Source organism: Oreochromis aureus, linkage group 3 (assembly GCF_013358895.1).
Source record: "Oreochromis aureus strain Israel breed Guangdong linkage group 3, ZZ_aureus, whole genome shotgun sequence".
NCBI classification, from domain to species: domain Eukaryota; kingdom Metazoa; phylum Chordata; class Actinopteri; order Cichliformes; family Cichlidae; genus Oreochromis; species Oreochromis aureus.
The window spans coordinates 100,735,981-100,757,304 of record NC_052944.1 but is presented as its reverse complement, the minus strand read 5'-3'; the positions used below and the strand labels follow the sequence as shown (position 1 = coordinate 100,757,304).

General features: G+C 41.0%; 1 protein-coding gene across 1 annotated transcript; it reads right to left on the bottom strand.

Moving 5' to 3' along the window:
* Positions 1-5,067: 5,067 nt before the first annotated feature.
* Positions 5,068-14,564, bottom strand: LOC120434851. The gene is made up of 8 exons (XM_039603321.1): positions 14,464-14,564; positions 11,169-11,516; positions 9,967-10,299; positions 9,770-9,868; positions 8,928-9,254; positions 7,438-7,764; positions 5,155-5,197; positions 5,068-5,113 (listed from the first exon to the last, which is right to left on the bottom strand). Exons 1-8 carry the CDS (start codon positions 14,492-14,494, stop codon positions 5,068-5,070), a joined length of 1,554 nt encoding a protein of 517 aa, XP_039459255.1. The 5' UTR covers positions 14,495-14,564.
* Positions 14,565-21,324: the final 6,760 nt, after the last annotated feature.

Here is a 21,324-nt window from a genome sequence, read left to right as displayed (position 1 = left end):
TTATTATTAAGACATGGGAAAAGAATGGGAATCCATTGAACCCACTGAAGGGAATTTGGTGGTGAAAAATGTTTGTTATGCTAAATTAGAGCTGTTAAAACAGACCAGTCAATGTTGACCGGGAGCACTAAAGTAAGCGGGTGGGGCTGCATGGAACTGGAGGGTTATAATAGAGAGCCGAAGCAGATCAACAGGGGAAGTGGGAGAGAGCAGAGACATAAGGGACAAAAGATAAACTATGAGAGAGCAAGCTAATAGAGATTAATCATTACTAAAACCATATCTTCTGCACTATAGAGGGCACTAAAAATACTTTACATTTCTCAAAAATCAACAGTGCACCTTATGTATGAATTCTGGTTGTGTTTACTGACCTCGAACTGCTTTTATGAGGTACACAGCGTGCAGACATCTGTCAAAAATGTTTTAATATGACTTTGGTGAGCTACGAAGCCGCACCGTTTGATGGATTATTGAAGCATTATGGGTACTGTAGTCAGGAGCCTCACAGAGTGATAGGGTCCAAAACTCCATCTGCTTCAGGTCTTAAAGTCACACAAACACTGCGGCATCACTGACAGTTTAAAACTGTCTAAATTCTTTCATCTTTACTAAATGATCAGTGTTGCTGCTTTACCAGGTGTAATAATTAAGTTTAACACAAAGATAGGTGAGTACAGGAGAAATTCAGGGGTAATCAGAATATAAGATATAAGACACAAGGTATTACGTATAAGTAATACTTTGTGAGTGAGCTTTGTTATGGAGAGTGAAATACAAACAAAGGCTAGGGAGGCAAGAGACAAACATATAAAAACCTAAGCTAATAAAACAAAACTGAAATGTGAATCTGCAGGAAGACACAGAAGGAGAAACTCAGGGAGATAACAGAGTGACGCAGGGAGGTAACAGCATGGAGGAACACAGACCAGTAAGAAGCAGGATAAAAAGGAGCAATCAGGGAATGAGAAACAGGAGGGAGACACAGCTGGGTTTAATTATACATAACGAGAGTAGGGGAAGAACCTAGATTCACTGCACGTAGGACTGGGACTTTCAAAATAAAACAGGAAACAAGAGACAATTCACACAGACGCAGACTCAAAACTGAGAGACAGACTGAGACAGAGAAGACAGTGACTTAAACTAGAAACAAGACAACAAATAACACCAAGAGAACAAACCCAGGAATAACTTAAACACACAGGACCATGGAGAGCATGTTTGTTGCTCCATAGTCAATATCAATGATCCACCATGAAATTTTGATTTGCTGTAAATTAGACAGTAAGTTCATCTACATGGTGCTATGAGCCTTATCATGGCTGTTTGCAGCTTTAATTTTAAATGTATTGTCTTTTATCATCATTTAACGTGTGCTATCACTTAAACACTACCATGACAAATTTGGGTTTTAGATATAAATCATCAAAAATGTATTTAATTAAAAATATTTAATAAAATAAACTTCCACTCAACATGAACAGAAAAAAATGTTTACATTGAAATAATGAACTCACACTGACCTCTGACTTTCAGCCCCATTTGTTTCAATATCAGGATGTTTCCCTCCACGCTGTAGACGGTGCAGGTGTAGGTGAAGTTGTCATAGTTTGTGGGGTATTTCAGGGTCAGACTGAGGTCTCCAGTTTTCAGCAGGTCTTCATTCGTCTTTGTTCGGTCTCTGTAAACCTGGTCCTGTTCTTCAGGATCGTCACAGCTGTTCTCATACACGTGGACCTTCCTGTTGTTTGGTCTACTTTGGTACTCACTACTGAGGATTGTGCAACTGTCTTTCCACTCCACTTTAGCATCTTCAGGCAGGTGAAGTGTGGTTTTGAAGGGCAGCTGGACAGACTCCACCCCCTCCTCCACCTCCACCTGGGGGACTGAGAGGACAACAAAGAATAACATGAGCTTGGATGGAGACATTTGTGTTGACTCTAACAGGCTGAATGCTGCTGTACCACCAGCAGATAGAGGAGGTGGCTGATATCTAGAATCCCTACCAGTGGCTGAACAAAGCTGGACTGAAAGACAGCACAGAGGCACTAATCGTAGCAGCACAGGAAGCTCTGAGCACAAGATCCATAGAGGCTGGGATCTATCACACCAGGCAAGACCCCCCAGGTGCAGGCTGTGTAAAGATGCCACTGAGACAATCCAGGACGTAACAGCAGGGTGCAAGATGCTAGCAGACAGGGCATACATGGAACGCCATAACCAAGCATAGCATACAGAAACATGTGTGCCGAATATGGCCTGGAATTTTATACAATACTGGAAGTTAAATCTAACATTGTGCCGAAAACCACATCTGTTCAACAAAGCACAGAGACAACTCTACTAAACATGATTGAAGACTTTCTCAGTGTCAAACTAAACTAAAATCTTAACAGAATATTAACATTAAAAAGAGACAAAGTATTAAATTTCGTTCTTTGCATTCTTTTGGTGGCCAAAAAAGACTGGGCTCAGAGTGGTCAAAACTGAAAAAATGATCTTTATTTTACATTTCCGGAAAAGGAGACCTGAACACACAAAGACACGAGCTCAGGTCTGAAAGCAGCAGCAGCCAGCATGGTTATATATATATCTGTATTTCCGCAGCACGTCACACAGTCTAAGTTTCGATCAAAACACTCTGCTTAGTTTCACTTTCTGTCTGCACCTCCTGTACTCTGCAAAAGCATGCAGTTTCCTATCAGTACTTTTGGCTCAGACTCTACTCTGAGCTGGCTGTAACAGTCACAATGGTGTGGTGTCTCTTTAAGACAACCCAAGTCGAGGGTTAATGTTGTCATCGGTATGCGCCACCGCCCTCTCTGTGATTGTGTGGACATGTGTTTGCACGCTAGTGCATGAGGAGGGACGGTTTTACCTCTCCAGACACCTTTGTTTGCAACGTTATGGGTTGTACGAACACTGTGCGCTATGTTTGTTAAGCTGCAGCCGTTCAACCGGGCTTATATGGTTGATGAAGAGAAGGTATATTAAACAACACGCTGTGGAATTCCCAATGCCAGTGTGAGAGTGTATTCTTTGGACTATCCTGCTAAGTGTTTTTGCCACCTCCTCTCAACCACTGAACACAACCCGACATTACATGGCCCTCTCTTATTAAAATACATAAAACAATATAATCAGCAAATAAGCATTAGGAATATGTATATATTTAAATCCCAACAGACCCCCTTTTCGTCTTTTTTAAAAGACGACATAACCCCTGATCAATCCCATCAATTTGACTTGCATGTGAGATCAATAGTTAGAACAAAAAATCATGTCAAGAAAGGAAACTTTTCAATTACCCAACCCTTTAGGTCATAATTAACTTTATCCTATTAAAAGGCGCTATATTATTCTCATTAATCTCTATATGGTTTAACCCGTTTCCTCTTTCAAAAATTTACTCCTCGTTTCTTCGCCCCCTTTAACGGGTAGCACATATCCGGCCTTAACACTATTTTTGGGCAATTTACATACCATAAAAATCCTACCAACTAGTACTAAAGTCCCTCTTATTACTCTTCATTACATTATGGTCACATTTAACCTCTGTCTAACAAGCTTTTAATCTCCTAAACAACACATTTTCTGAAACTGCGCGATTCTCTGTGCTCTGTGCTTCTTTTGAATAATAATAATGGATTGCATTTATATAGCGCTTTTCAGGGCCCTCAAAGCGCTTTACAATGCCACTATTCATTCACTCTCACATTCACACACTGGTGGAGGCAGCTACAGTTGTATATAACTCACTAGTTCATTCAAATTGTATGCTAATGCTTTAATGACATACTAGCTAAACTTCTATTTAAATAAAGATTTAATTGCTGTTTTGCTCCTTCCAGGAACATGAAGTCATGCTGCACCCCTTCATATGAGATGCACAGCCAGACTGGATATAGAAGACAACCAAACTCCCTCTGTGAGCCGCTGCTCCTTCACATTGAAAGGAGCCAGTTGAGGTGGTTTGGGCATCTGACTAGGATGCCTCCTGGGTGAGGCCCCGATGCAGACTCACGATCTCTCTGCTGTGTCGTGAGAGATTATATCTCTCTGCTGGCCTGGGACCGCTATGGTTGTTCTCCCGACAAACTTGAGGAGGAGGCTAGGGAGAGGGAGGTCTGAGCTTCTCTACTTAGGCTACATGACATGAAATGTTATTGTCAACTGCATCGAACGCTGCACAGAGATGAGTCCACTGTCAGAGGCCATAAGAAGATCATTTGTAACCTTCACTAAAGCTGTTTCTGTGCTGTGATGAGCTCTGAAACCTGACTGAAACTCTTCAAATAAGCCATTCCTCTGCAGATGATCTGTTAGCTGTTTGACAACTACTCTTTCAAGGATTTTTGATATGAAAGGAAGGTTGGAGATTTGCTTCTGTCTGACAGAACATGTCAGACTCACTGTTCATATGTGTTTTGATGTTTATGATATTTTCCATTTCCATTCCTTAGGTTGGACCAGCTGGCATAGATAATGTAGTAGCCATGTTATGAGTTGAGGTGTTTTTTGATGTATGTATAAGAGTTACAACACTTTACATTCAGCCATAAAGCCATTTTCACAATAATATTTTTGGCTGTTGCACCCTGACATGTAAATGAGACAATTATTTCACATTTTTGAGATTTATTTTTACTAAACTAGTAAAAGTAAATTTAACTTGATCCATGCAAGAATATTTTATTTTGACTTTATTATCATTTAAAATCAATTTTAATCATCTTCTTAGTCTGTTAATTTAAATTTAGAGTTGCTCAGTAAAACAAAGCTACAGAAATTTTGGATTTTGGAATTTATATTATCACTAATGACTTCTGACCTGTGACCTTTGACCTGGATCTACAGCACTGACCTCTGACTTTCAGCTCCACTTGTTTCTTCAGCAGAATGGTTTGATCTTTGGCATAGACGGTGCAGGTGTAGGTGTAGTTGTTTTCATCTGTGGGGTATTTCAGGGTCAGACTGAGGTCGCCAGTTTTCAGCAGGTCTTCCTTCATCTTCGTTCGGTCTCTGTAAACCTGATCCTGTTCTTCAGGCTGGTCAGAGCCGTTCTCATACACGTGGACCTTCCTGTAGTTGGAACTGTCCATCCACTCCACTTTAGCGTCTTCAGGCAGATGAAGTGTGGTGTTGAAGGGCAGCTGGACAGACTCCATCCCTGAATCCACCTCCACCTGGGGGACTGAGAGGACAACAAAGCACAACATGAGCTTGGATGGAGACATTTGTGTTGACTCCAACAGGTGTAATGCTGTTGCTTTCCAGGGAGGCTGAGAAATGTGATCCCCCTATAGTGGAAACTCAGCCTCCGGTCCTAATCTCTTAGCAACATTGTAGAGGAGTGTCAACCAAGACAGCCCTATAACAACCTGAGCCTTCAGGAACTCGGGGCAGACCTCATCCACCCCACGGGCTCTGCCATCACGGAGTTGTTGAACAGCCTCAGTGACCTCGCCCCTGGAGATTGGAGGGTCATTCCCCTTCGTCCCCAGACTATGTTTCCTCCACAGTGAGATTAAGGAGGTCCTCAAAGCATTCCTCCCACGCCCAAAAAATTTCCGCAGTCAGAGTCAGCAGTGCTTCACCTGCACTATACAGAGTGCCTGTAGCACACCACTTTCCCCTCCTGAGTCGCCTGACGCTTTGGCAGAATATCTTCAAAGCTTTTGAAATTCTTTTTCCATAGCCTCTCTGAACTTCTCCCACACCAGATTTTTTGCTTCAGCCACTGCCCAAGCCGCACTCCGTTTGGCCTGTCGGTACCTATCAGCTGCACTCCAAGAAGCCTGGATACTGAACCGCCACTTGGCACATAAGCCCAGATGAGGGTCAGGACCCGCTGCCTGGCCCAGAGGCGCAGGGAACAAACTCACTCTTCCACTGGGAAAACCCCAACATTCAGGCAGCAGTTCAAGGGGATACCAAAATACCCACCGTACCTCATCACCTCTCACCAGGGGCAACTCCAGAGTTCAGCTCCTCTCGAGGAGAATGATTCCAGAGCCCACGCCGTGCGTTGAGTTGAGCCCGACTATATCGAGCTGTTACCTCACACACCTCACGCACTAACCCCACGTGCTACTTCACACACTAACTCAAGCTCCTTCCCCACCAGAGAGGTGACATTACAAGTCCCAATTGCCAGTCTTGGTAGCTGTGGTCCACCAGGACCTCCACTCCTGACTGCGACCGGGCTCACAGAATTGCATTGATCAAATATTTATAATATTTGAGTTAACTGAAAATTGATTCATACTAAAATGTTGGATTAATGACAACACATAACACTTGGACAATGTTCTCTCTTGGTAGGGCTGCCACGATTAGTCGACTAGTCACGATTACGTCGACTATCAAAATCTTCAACGACAAATTTAATAGTCGACATGTCGTTTGAAGCTTTGTAAGATCCCAAAAGCCGCAGGAATCAGTAGTAGGATTTAAGAGTGTAATAACGGACTGAAACAGAAGATGGCAGCACTGCATGTACAAGGATGCCAGCTGCCGTTAAACCCCGAAGAAGAAGAAGGAGTCTCCAGTCGTAGCTGTGTCCAAATTCAGGGGCCGCATTTGTAGGCCGATTATGATACAGCGATGTGATGAAGGCTGTCCAAATTGGAAGGCTTATCCTACTTTTCTCCAAATTTGAAGGATGAGTTGGTGTTTCTTTCGTGGCCCGACCTATCCCAGAATTCATAGCGCGGCTCAGCCAATTCCAGTTTCCAACAATGGCAGCAGCTACTTAGTTTTAATATTACTCTTATTACTCTTTCTGGGTCAAAAAATAAACTTTTAACATATTTTCAGAATCTAGCTGTGTAAACTTCAAATATCTGCTCAGTTTATCAAGACACCTAATATTTGCAAAAGTGCTCCAGCGTTTTCGGAGACGTCTGTTACCCACCAGCTCGATATCTAGCCGGGGTTGAAGGCTCACTAGAGCCGGTGAGAACACCGGACTTCCGCTACTCAGGTTAAACATGATATATAAGTCACTTAGATAACTTAAAAATGTTATTGTTTGGCTTTTTTAGTGTTTTATTTTTTCCTGAGTAAACCTGTTTGGCTGAGATTAAAGTTATAGTTTTTGCACAGCTGAATAAACGTCAAGCAGACAGCTGATTAATCAGAAGTGTGAGATGATCGAGAATTTAGTCCAGTGTCCTGTTATATTTTAGATAGCAAGGAGCAGACGGCCGAGTTTATTAAACTCCACTGAGACATTCTGCAAATTACATTAAGTGTAATAAACTATAATCTGGTCTTGATGATCGCTGATGCAATAACGTTTTACGTTCAATGGATGATGATCTGATTAGTCGACTAATCGCAAAAATAATCGGTGACTAGTCGACTATCAGAATAATCGTTTGTGGCAGCCCTAGATCTCAATCACTTTTGACCTGTATCTACAGCACTGACCTTTGACTTTAAGCTCCAATTTTTTCCTTAGCAGGATGTTTCCCTCCCTGCTGTAGACGGTGCAGGTGTAGGTCCTGTTGTCTCCATCCGTGGGGTGTTTCAGGGTCAGACTGAGGTCTCCAGTTCTCAGCAGGTCTTCATTCATCTTCGTTCGGTCTTTGTAAACCTGGTCCTGTTGTTCAAGCTGATCAAAGCGTTTCTCATAAACGTGGAGATGATCATCGTCACTGTCCTTCCACTCTATTTTAGCGTCTTCAGGCAGGTGAAGTGTGGTTTTAAGGGGCAGCTGTACAGACTCCACCCCTGAATCCACCTCCACCTGGGGGACTGAGAGGACAACAAAGCACAACATGAGCTTGGATGGAGACATTTGTGTTGACTCTAACAGGCTGAATGCTGCTGCTTCACTGGGAGCTCACTGTTAGATAGAAAGTGGTCAGTGTGAAGAGGAGACGCAGCAGAAAGATGAAGACTGACAGGAAGAAAGCAGTGAACAGACTGTTGGAGCTGCTGTTAGTGGGACAGGACTTTATTCAGTCTCTGAGGACCAGATTTGACTTGATGAAGCAGAGAAACACAGTCTGAGTGTCTCTGTCACACAGCTGAAACTGGGATAACTGTCCCTGTTGGGGCCACTGATGCTACTAGACTAACAGACTTTGGACACATCAGGTCCAGGTCTCACTAAGCCCATAAACAACTAAACAAACCCATGTAGAATATGTTTCAGGAATTTACAAAGGAAAAAAAGTACTCAGGGGAAGAAACTTATTAGGAGCCCTGAAAAATTAAGGTGCCTATTTTTAAAATCCGGTAATTTGTATGAATGCATTAGATTTGGAGTACAGTGCCAAGGAGATACTGAGAAAATTTTTATTCAGAGATCAGACTTGTCCAGTTTGAAAATAGCAAATTTGAAAGATGATTAACACCCTTCATAGTTTTTGTACAACTTCAAAAGTTGAACATGTAATGTCCAGATGAAGAAGATCATATTTGGGGGATTTAATTTCAGAGATATAAAAAAGATCACGTTTCTGGATGTAGGATTATCACTCATTATGTTTCTGGACTGTAAACTGCATATGGTATATGTTGACTGTGGGAGATGGTGGAATATATTTTTGTTTTCTGATGTGACGTATGGTTGTTACACATATTAAAATGTAAAAACATAGTTGACAAAGACAAAAATGAGTAGAGTCAATGCTACACCTCAGATATATTACTGGACTGGATAAAACTGGACGGCAGCAGAATTTAGCTACAACTAACATTATATAAAGTCTAAAATGATATAATATTATACACAACAAAGTGAGTTGAAAATATCAACCTGATTCATTATTGTGGATGTTGCCTTTTGTGGGGAAAAGAAAAAAAATGAAACTGAATGAATTGAAACAAATGTTAGAAATGCAAACACTGTGAAATGAGCAAACTGATACTGAAGAATTATCATAAATCTGAACTGTATCTACAGCACTGACCTCTGACAGCGAGGAGAACATCTTTCTGCAGCAGGATGTTTCCCTCCCTGTTGTAGACGGTGCAGGTGTAGGTGGAGTTGTCTTCATTTGTTGGGTGTTTCAGGGTCAGACTGAGGTCTCCAGTTCTCAGCAGGTTTCTCTTCATTTCTGTTCGGTTTCTGTAAACCTGGTGCTTTTCATCCGAGTGGTCTGAGCTGCTCTGATACACGTGGACCTTCTTGTCATCACTGTCCATCCACTCCACTTTAACGTCTTCTGGCAGATGAGCTACAGTTTTGCAGGGGAGCAGGACAGACTCCACCCCTGAATCCACCTCCACCTTGTAGACTGAGAGGACAACAAAGCACAACATGATGACATCAGCGGCTGTGATGGTCACATGACCTCCCTGTCCCCTCCTTGGCTTCTAGTCTCAGTCAGATTGTGTCTCAGTTTGTTCCTGATGTGTTCCTGACTCGTTCTTTGGTAACTAGTCTGCAGCGTCCTGTAAAGTGCTGCAGACATGTTGGATGAAGAGCAGAAGAACAGACAGACTGAGCCTCCACAGTCGGCCATGTCTCACACACATCAGCACAGAAACCATGAAGATCTCATGTGTCTGCTCTGAACATCTGAAGCTCTCCACCACATGACTGAGCACAACTCAAGGAGGAACATTTACTGAAGCTGCTGCAACATTTACTGTCAGCACATGTTTCCATGTCAGCCTGCTGTTTACCACCACAGAAGAAGAACAGCTTGTACACATGCAGCCTCTGTGTCAGATCAATGCAGTGAAGCACACACACTGTTTAGTAAAGTCATGTTGTGGCATTATGGGTAGTGTAGTAGGAGACACTCACCTGACATGAAATAGTGCCGGAAATGAAATAAAAGACCTCCAGAAACCACAAAAAGAACCAGGAGAACCAGGAGAGCTGTGGCCCAGGGTGGAAACCATCCTAGAGACAAACATAAAAAAATAAAAAATGAATAACATGACCTTGGAACTCTGATACATACATCTACTGCACAGACCTCTGCATTTTACATCTCTGACCTTTGACCTGCAGCACTACTTTCTGTCTCAGGATGTCTTTGTCCCTGTAGATGGTGCAGATGTATCCTCCACTGTCTCTCTCTGTGGGGTGTTTCAGGGTCAGACTGAGGTCTCCAGTTCTCAGCAGGTCTTTGTTCACTGCAGTTCGGTCTCTGTAAAGTCCATCCTGTTTTTTACTTTGGTCACTTTTGTGTGGATATATATGGACCAGCATGAGTTCTGGGTTAGAGCGAGTCCACTCCACTCTGGTGTCCTCAGGCAGGTCATGTTTTGTTTTGCAGGGCAGGATTACAGAGTCTGAGCCTTCCACTACCTTTACCTCCACCTGTTGGTCTGAGAGGCAAAAAACAATAATATGAACAGTAGAAGCAACAGCAGTCACCCTGATGGTAACGGAGCACAGCTAACCTGGTCACCTGGTCCAGCCCTAACTATATGCTTTAGCAAAAAGGAAAGTTTTAAGCCTAATCTTGAAAGTAGAGATAGTGTCTGTCTCCCGAATCCAAACTGGAAGCTGGTTCCACAGAAGAGGGGCCTGAAAACTGAAGGCTCTGCCTCCCATTCTACTTTTAAATACTCTAGGAACAACAAGTAGGCCTGCAGAGCGAGAGTGAAGTGCTCTAATAGGGTGATATGGTACTATCTAATCTAATCTATTTGACTGCTGCAACTTTTCTAGTTTTTAAGATAGTGGCTGCAGTGGCTGCAGGACAGAACTGCACAGACCAGTCAGATGCGAATTCAGCCATCCCATGTGATGTCTGTGAAGGTTCTCAGTCATCCAGGTCATCGTAGACTAAGGAGCTTGGAAAGAAAAGCGTCTGGACTTCTTTGAGTTGCTTGAAGACGTTTCACCTCTCATCCGAGAAGCTTCTTCAGTTCTAAGGGTCAATTGGTGGGGAGTCCCAGATTTAAACCCAGTGGGAGTTTCCCCCCAAAGAGGGACAAAGGACCCCCTGATGATCCTCTACCTAATCACATGAGCCAAGGTGTGAAAGCGGGTGGGGGTCCTTTGTCCCTCTTAGATAGATAGTCCCCTAGATAGATAGATAGATAGATAGTGTTTGATTTCCACTTTAAGTCTGTGATTAATGTAGCTGTTCATCAAGTATGTCACGAAGTTTTACTTTGACCTCTGACCTCTGTGCACAGTATTAGCTTTTGATGTGTAATTACCGCAGGTGTTGTTTTTTTTTGCTGACCTTTGATCTGCAGCTCTACGTCTTCCAGTGTCCGTTCTCCTCTTCCACCACTGATGGAGCAGGTGTAGTTGCCGCTGTCAGTCATTTCTGGTTTTCTCAGAGTGAGGCTGAAGTCTGAAGTGTCCAGAGCATCAGGCCTCATTTTTGTGCGCCCTCTGTAACGCTGGTTTTGTCCTTGAAAGTCATCTCCTTCTTTGTGTTGTACATGGACAGATTTGGGCACGAGATCATTGCGAGTCCACATCACTGTGGGGTCATCAGGTATAAAACCTGAGAACTGACAGGGCAGGAGGACAGACATTTCCCCTGCATTCATCTCCACCACCACAGCCAGGGCATGCTGGGAAGCTGAGGACACACAAACGGAAACACAAATTAACTGCATGCAGTGGGTTTGTCTCAGAGTCCACATTTATCTGCAGGGAGCAGAGAGACCAGTTTTACAGTCAACCACAAAAAAAGTGTTTTATTCAAATTCTTCATGTTTGTTAAATGTTATGGATCACCAGAAGATTTTCGGGCCCCTCTGAAGACTTTACTGTGAAACAATCTCCCTTTTTGGTGAGCCATATTTAAATCTAATGACTGCACTCTGATGATGTCACATGTTCTCTACTCTACATGTTCATTTCAGAGTCCATAAGGCCAGGATCAGGTCTCAGGCAGTTAGTAGGAGGTTTCCCCCATTAATATAATGACATGGTATAAGGTTTATCCTTCCTCCAATAAGTTCAATTTCCTTCAGTTTAATTTTTATAACTCCCAACCACAACAGTCACTGTGAGGCCTGAAAGCTGAAGGCTCTACTTTCAAATATATGTATGGTAGAAGAAAGATTTTAAATTTAATTCTAGATTTAACAAGGAGACAATAAGGAGAAGCCAGTGTGGCAGAAAAAAACAAAGAAACCAAACACAAATATCCTTACTTTTTGTGACGTGTTTAATTATTTCCCCACATTGTATTTCAGATGTTTTAGATGATCAAACATGTTAATATTATCCAAAGACAAACAGAGTATATATAAAATGTCATTAAAAAAGATTATGTCATTACTGTGTGAAAAAATCTTTATTGAATCCCTTGATTAATTACAATTGAGAAACAATCAACATCTTTAGAGCATTTTTCAATCTAAAAGAGCAACTGATAAACAAAATCATTGATATTTATGAGTCTGTAAAAGGTTATAAAGCTATTTTCATGGTTTTGGGACTGAACTGAACCACGATGAGAAAACATGGAGAAAACTGGGAACAGTGGTGAGCCTTCACAGGAGTGCCTGACTACCATAAATACTCGAACAGTGCATAGATGACTCATCTAGGATGTCGCAAAATAACAATCAGAGCAACATCTGAGGAATTCAAGGCCTCAGTTGGCTCAGATCAGATCAGAGTTTATGAGTCAACAATAAGAAGGAGACTGGAGTTCCAATAAGAAACCCACAGTTGACTAAAAAATCTCATCTCACATATGCAACAACAAATCCTGATGATCCCCAAGACTTTTGGTAAAATATTCTGTGGACTAACGAGACAAAAGTTAAACTTTTTGGAAGGTTTGTGTCTAGATTCAAAAAGCTAACAAAGCGTTTGAAAAGAATTTCATACCAAGAGTCAGACATGTTGGAGGGAGTGTGATGGTCTGGGGCTGCTGGATGATTTGCTGAACTGAAAAAACGTGAACCACTTTTGCAAAAGTTTCAGCAAATATTTTGCTTGCTGCCTTGGAAGGAAAGCAAGATGTACAGTTTCTCTATGGCTAGAGACGGTCAACGAGGTTGTTATAACGTAGTATTACACAGCTTGCTCCAACTAATCTTCTTTATTATCCCCGAAAACCCCATCCCAGTAGCACTGGGTCAGCTCTCAAACCAGTTAAAAGAACAAAAGTCAGCAAAAAACACACTTAACATAAAAAGATCACAAAGAATGAACAATATATTATGTGCAACAGCGCCACAGAGTAAAACAGCGAAATCTAGATTATTAAACATTAGGTCTGCTCTTCTAAGTATCTGTTAATATTTTACTAACTGATCTACAAACTGATTTACTTTTCATTACAGAAAGAAAGAAGAAGAAAAAAGAAACAAGGTTGCAGCAGGATAATTATTAGTTTTGTTGTTTTGTTTTGTTTTTGAATCCTGTCTGGTCGCTTTGGCAATCACAATTATGATAAGAATGATCGGTGTCACCAAACACATTTTGCTAATTGAAGAAGAGCCCTATAAATTCTCTATAGGTTCCTCTTGTTGATGTATTTCTTTTATCTGTTTTTAAATAACTTTTGTTAGTGTTATTTAATTTGTTACATTATATTTAATATTGTAAAGTATGACAATGTCTGGGCTCACAGGCAGAGAAAAAAACACACGCACACAAACTAAATACACACAGAGGATATTAGGAGAAGTGGAAACACAGCTGACACAAATTAGAATAATGACACTGTAGGGGAAGTGAAACTAAAACATGAACATGCTGAAAGTAAAAGACAAGACCGTATGATATTGTGAACAAGAGCAGACACAAGGGCATAGAAGAAAATCTAAAACAATAATGAGAATAACTGATCATCAACACCAGAACTTAACATACGTGTCTTAGAATAGAGTAAAAAATATAAAAAGAACTGGGTCCCAGCCCCTGACACATTCCCTCTGCCCCCATACCTTTAGCCCCCACTAACACCTATTCCATTTATTTAGCTACAAATGTCAGATTTGCTACATATTTCTTTCAAGAAGTGTTGCAAAAGTGGAAAATGTGGGATTTTCTGATTCGGTAGGGCACAGAGTTAATATTGTAAGCTGTAAACAAATAAATAAATATAAGTAAAATTCGAATTACAATTCTGTAGCTCTGAGTATATTTGTGTAAATACACATTGTTGAATATTTCTGAATATTTGTTCTGTAACTTTAAAACACAAGTGTTTGAAAAAAAGTTTGAATTTCAAAATAAAAACGTTACATATTTTTCTGCATATTTGCTCATGGTCTTGGGTCCTTGGCACAGTTTCTGGACTTTACTTACTTTGTTATTTAGTTCTTGATTTCTGGTTTGTTCGTGTTTTTTCCACCTACATATCTGTTCTGTCCTAGTTTCATTTTGTAATTTGTTTAGTCTACCCTGTCATGTACCGTGTCTGTCTCCATGGCTGACTGCATTCCCTGTTAGTTTTACAAATGTAGTATTCGAGTTAGTACATTTGTAGTCCCAAAGTTAGGTTCATAAGTATTACATACAGTGAGTGAGCATTAAAAGAGCATTTAAAGTTATTGTCTTACTGTAGATGAGGAGCAAAAGTAAGAGCATCATCCTTCACTTCAGGCAGCCATAGGTCCCCTGACTTGACAAACTGACACCTGAGGGAACAGACAGATCCAAAACACTAAATCACGAATTCTCAAATGACGCTAAAAGGAAAGATTGCTTTTGGTTTCTGTTTCACAAAACAGGTTTAACCTGTTAAGAGGTTTCCCTTACTCTAACTTCTCAGTTCACGTCAGACTTGCAGTCATTGCCTGTGTGCATGCCAATAAGTAAGGAAAAAGCTATGCATATGTTTGAATACAATAACACTGAATTATGATTATACAAAAATTCCCCTCTCACCTCTGTGTGCAGTCTTTTATTCTTCAAGTTCGGTTCCTCTACCACAGGCTTCGGAGCTTAAGGTGCTGTGATAGTATCTTTGCTGTTCATACCCTGATAACAATGTATTCTGCACACAGCCAGATATGTACTTTATTCATTTTATTATAGCCCCCAAAATGTTCAATATTATTAACCAAATAGAAGTTGCTCAGTACCTGACAAGAATGTTCAATGTTCTTCAAATCATATTCTTTTTAGAAACAATTAAAGACCAAAACATTAAAATGGGGGACAACAATAAAAAGAGTTTGATATTGTAAAGATATCTATTTTAAGATAAACGGAACATAATTTAGCATTTTGTTTAATTAAATAATTTAATCTGAAAATATATTAATTTTAACAATGTTTATTTAAGAAAACTTACATACAAAATGAAATGTTGTTTTTATTTTACCTGAACAAAAACAATAAAGAACAAGACAAAACACTCTACAAACACTGTACATTTATTTTACAAATTTCACAAAAGAACACAAACATAATGTAATAGTTTGACACTAAAGAGAAGAAACTGGATCTGTGCATGTGTGTACAATGAAAAGGTATTTTTTGTACATATTGTAAAAGTTGTAAAAAGCTTGAAAAAACTGCATTATAGGATACAAAGCAGTTGAAAACTGTTGCTCCCATATTGCCCTGCTATGCATTTAACACTGTAGCATATACAATTTCATCATCCACTTGTCTGTTAGAGACTGTGACATTATTGCAGAGTAACATCGGGTTCTGTTGCAGAAGAACACTGTAAATCCCAAACGACTGATTTCAGCACACCCGCATGGTCTCTCTGGATTTTTGTGCATCAGAACAGGAGTAGATCAAGAATAATACATACACTTCTATTTTTACATCTAAATGAAAAAATATTTACAAACGTAGAACCGTAGAATAACTAGCACTGGTGGTCCTTTTTCTGTTACTGTGTCCAGAGTTAAAGTTGATTTATAATTGTTTCACCTGTGAAGTCAGTCTTTAGTTGCCCTAAAATTCTGCATCTCTGTGAATGCCTTATATGCTAGATATATTCATTCTACAGCCTGAGCAATATTGTGTATAATAGAAACATTACTATAATGAAAGCATTACAACCAGTGGAAACTTTCATTAATCACTTTCAAGACAGCTTTCCTCTGTAATGTGCTTTAGGCCATTAGGAACAGGTCCATCCTATTATGTGTGCAACGGGAAAGCTTGGCTTTCTGACAAACTTCTTCAGTTTACATAATTAGTTTTCATATGGAAAAGCTGATAGGTCCAAAGAACCATACCTTTGAACACTAACTGATGGGCGTACCAAGGCATGCACATTAGAGCCCAGAGCAACTGTGCCATAAAGCTCTCCAAAATGACCAACAAATGTTTTGAGCAGTGTGTTTGCAAAATTACTATACGCCCCTCCCTGAGCCTGGTTCTGCCGGAGGTTTCTTCCTGTTAAAAGGGAGTTTTTCCTTCCCACTGTCGCCAAAGTGCTTCCTCATAGGGGGTCATGTGATTGTTGGGTTTTTCTCTGTATCTACTGTTCAATATGAAGCGCCTTGAGGCAACTTTTGTTGTGATTTGGCGCTATATAAATGAAATTGAATGGAATTGAACTATAAATGGAAAGCAGACGAGGACTGAAGAGAAGGAAATACCTTATAATACATCATAAAATAACATGAAGTATTTATATAAATTACTGTCTAAATATGGTGCCAACACAACAGGACCACTATACTTCAAAAACTGTCTTCGATATAAGTTAAGTTATCTTAGAGACCTTGGCTTCCTTCCAAACTCAACTGGCATAAATGTGACTTTGAGAAACTTTGACAAATTTGCTTAACAATGCTAAAGTTACATTTCAAAGGACCTCTCAGCCAGATATTCAAAAATCTACATGCAAACAACAAAACATGCAAGGTGCAAGCATTATAGAGGAAATGTTGTTACCATGCCAACACTGAGTCCAGTAAATCCAGGAGTTCCTTCATGTTGGTGGCACTCATCAGCCCTCTCTGTGTGAATCGGTCTGTAACACAAAGTCATTTATCAGGTAGCCTATGTCATTCTGTGGTTCACACCTGGCTGGGAACACTTGTCAGTCCATGACATGCATTATGAGCCTTCATGTTTTTCACATAAGCTATAGCAGTGGCATCACAGACAACTGAATCCAGCTAAATAAACAGCTGTTTCCCTTTAAAATAAAATCATAAACTCACGATCAAACTCTCTTAGAAATTCATCAGCAGTAGTCTAACCAACTTTATCAATTTCCAATGTAATAACAACCTGCCAGCAGGCTATCACAACCAACAGATGCTTTAATTACAGCTTGTCTGTAATACACCACAACACCGTTCTTTGTTCACAGATGGATAAAATAAATGTACAGAATGACCAAACATAAATATTTCACCTTGAAACAGCTTTTTAAATTTTCTTTTGTTTGTGTAAACTTATACTGAAACACCACAATATAATTTGCAAGTCTATCAATACACTTAAAACAATGTTGCTGTTAAAATAGTAGTACTAGTCATAAAAATAGTCTTCTGCTCCGTGAGTCACATGAACCGGACGCTGTGAGAGAGACAAGCAGGATGATAACATGGCAGACTCTTCAACTTTTCTACTGTGTATGTGTCTTAGATGGATGTCATATGTACTAATGAAATTATTTTGTTTCTAGTTTTCATGATGCTCCATGATTGTGAGAAAGAAATGGAATTCTGGACATCAATGTGAAGTTTGGAATTCTTTGGTCAGAGCAGATAAAATGCCAGATTTAAGCCAAACCGTTCATTTCCATGTGTCGTCCCTGGGCAGGTCACATGACTCTGTCCAACATACAAAGACACACAGACACACAAGAAAAGCCAGAGAAACAAAGACAAATCCAAACAATCCATCATACTGAGTTAAAGTGATCACAGGTCTGCTTTGTTGGAGATGAGCCTTCAAAGTGGAACATGTGGACTGTTCCTTTATTACTACCACTGAAGGCCACGCCCCTCTGGTCATGTGATCCTGTGGTTTGTAGGAACGCTCCTCTTCCTCAGAGGATCCACCTGTGCTTCCTCTCCTCCACCTGTTACAGTGAGGGAACGTCCTCCATGATGGAGGAGCTGCTGGAAAGTGCTGAGAGTTTCCTCCAGAGTGAGACCTCTGTCACAGTTCAGAGGATCTACGGCAGCAGAGACCTTCATGGACACTAAAAGTCTCAAACACACAACAACAACATCACACTGACTCCACTCTGACATCACTGATCAATAATCAAAGAACACACAGATCAAACTGATTGATCAGCCATCAGAGGAGTCGGATCAATGGAGCTGCTTCTGTTCCTGATGTCCCCTGTTTGATCCTGGACCTGAACTCTCCCTGCAGAGGAGACACAAGACAGTCAGACACACACACACACACACACACACACACACACACTGTGCCTGTCATGTGTTCCCTGTTTTATTTTGATGGTCCTTGTCTCTTGTCAGTGTATCTTGCTTACCCTGCCTGTTCTTTTTAGTTCTCAGTCTTATCCTCTCCATGCTGTGTTCCTCCCTTCCTGTCCCTGGTAAAATTCTAGCTCCTAGTTCCTGGTTTTGTTTTTCTAGTTCATGATCCCTAGTACTTCATTTCTTGAGTCTAGTTTAGTTTCTAGTTTTTGTGTTCTAGATTTGTTTTGTTTTTCATGAAATTCATTTCTTATGAAATTTTTTCCAGTGAGTGAAGCTGTGCTTCAACTTTAAGTTGCCATCTGTGATTTCTTCATTTGGTCCTTCCTCCTCCCTGCCACACAGCACATTATGAGAAACAAAGAAATTCTCAGTTTTAATAAATCAGATTCTCATGTTTCCTAATCCTAAAGTTTCGATATCTGTATGCATTTTAACTCAAACAACTGACATTTTTTTGTCTCCCTGCATTGATATAGGCCACGGTTTATTAATATAGCAGCTCTTTTCTGGTCTCTCAGAAGTTCAATAGTTCAATACAATACCTTTATACTTGTCATGGTCCGACAGCCCTTGCCTGGCTGCCTGCCCATGCGTTATTGTGTGCATGTTGCTCCCTTCCTCTCTCTCCCACTCTCTCTCTCTCTCGCTCTCGTAACGGGATTGTTTACCTCCGAGCGGTGACGAGCATTCCCGAGAGTGTCCCCGCGCAGAGACTGACCGCACCTGTTGTTGATCGGAGCCGAACAGCTGTAACCAATTATCCGCGATCTCCCGGGCTGCCTTCTTAACAGGGCGATCGAGCTTCAGTCAGCGCTGGATCATTGTGTGAAGCACGGAGGGAAACGGAGAGAGAGATCACGGGAGCTGGACCACCTTTTGGGATTACTGTTTGGAAGGAGTCACTACGTGTGTTTTCACTTCATGGCCACGAGCACTGCTAGGAGGAGAAGGAGGAGACCACACCTGGGCACCCCATCACTATATATATATACATATATATATTGAACTGTTGCACCTTTACCACACTGTAAATAAATCCACTGTCTTCTCCCAAAGGAGTCCTGCATACGAGTCCTGTTGTCTACACCTACCCTGACAATACTATAACTAGCATCTTTTGCATACCTGTGGCTCTCTAAAAAAAATCAGGGGTTAACTCTGATGTTTCCTGAATAAGACAAAATCTTGATTTGTAGTACAGGGCCCTGTTTCAGAAAGCCGATTTAGAAAACTCAGAGTTAAAAATGATACTCAGGGTTGAGTAACCCCGAACTGTCCAACTCGGAATATTCGGTTTCAGAAAGGCTGATAACAATTAGTTCAATCAACGCGGAGTTGCTTTAACCCCAAGTTAAGCGCGCGCATAAAGCCCTGATTAGTGGAGCACAGATTAAGCGAGTCACCATGGAGACGGAGGGAAAGAAGGCGCGGTCAATGTATTTTACAGCGCTTGAGGCCGAAATTCTGATGGCAGCATATGCCGATAACATGCAAATTTTGCGGGAAAAAAGTAACACAGCCTCAGCTGCAAAAGAAAGGAGCATGCATGGCAAAACATAGCCGACAGAGTCAATGCGTGAGTGTTAATTTAAACATTGATCTAGGGATTTCCACCCATTTAACACGTTATTTTATTATATTTCATTTTATTTTTATTTTATACATTTTATTTTGTGATGTGATGTGAGCGCATGTGCAACCCAACAGGCCCCAAACGTTCCTGGCAGCACGTAAAATGAAATATAAAAATGTAGAGGAAGAGGGTCCAGCCACTTCTCCAACAAACCTTTCCTCAGTAAGATGTTCAGCACTGATTTACAACCAACCTAAGTAGGCATGTACTATGAATGTCAATGCTATTTTCTGTGTTTCAATAGCTCCCTGTACAGCAGCTGTACAAGACCTGTTTGATCAAGAAAATAAAAAATGCTTTTGGAAATGGAACACTTCAAGCAGCAGAATGGAATGTGAGTGCCATCTATACAGCCAATCACGCCTGGGAACCCTGAAAATAAATGTAAAATCTAAGTAGTAGTTCAAGTATCACCACATCATGAATTAAGTTTTGTTCATCCTGATACCTGCAATTTTGTGGAATCCTCTTTGATAAATCTTGTGGGTCTATGACCGGGAACACCACAAACGAGTACAGGAGACGTTTCAGTGCAACTGTAACATTCCTGACTGCCCGACAGACGGTAGACTTGGAAACATGCTCAGCGTCACCAATGTTATACAGAAAGCTCCCGTTTGCAAAAAAACGAAGTGCAATACAAATAATATGTACAGAACTGAGAGAAGTCCACGATGTGTCACATGAGCAATATAAGGCCTGAGGATGTTATTCAAATAAATTATAGATTGTGCTGAAAAACGGTAACGTTCACACAGAAAATCATCAGGAAATGATAAAATGTCCAAACGCGCTCTAATCACTCTCTCCTGGCGGAGAGCTCTGCGGAGAATTTGGGCTTCAACATCTACTGGCTCTTCAAGGAAGGGGCACGCCATGTCTGACACTTCCTACAGTCAGGTTTCCGACAAAGAGGCGGAGAAAGTCAGGGTTAGTTGAAGTAAACCTGCTAGGGGGCAGGTTAGCTTCACGGAGTGTGTCGTCATAGTAACTCACTCAGAATTAATCTAAACTCTCTTTGTGAAACCGAAAACCCAGAGTTTTCGTTAACTCAGGGTATACTTACTCAGAGTTTGCACTAAACCGGCTTTCTGAAACAGGGCCCAGGACATGTTCATGTTCAAGTTTTGGGTTTATCCCTTCAGTTTCCCTCATGCTCCTGCTCACCATCATGTTCAGGTGGGTATCTATGTCATCACAGTTTTGTTAGAGTCATAGTTTCGCCCAGTTTAGGTTTAGTGATAGTACTTGTCATCTGCTGCTTTGTCTTGTTGTGTGTCCCAGTGTTGTATCAGCCACAATAAAATGCTCGCTTTTAGTTCTTCAAAGTTCTGACATCCTGCATGTCCTGCTTCTGGGTCCAGTTACAAAACAAATTGACGCAGCCCCGCTGTGACAGTTTTCTTTTT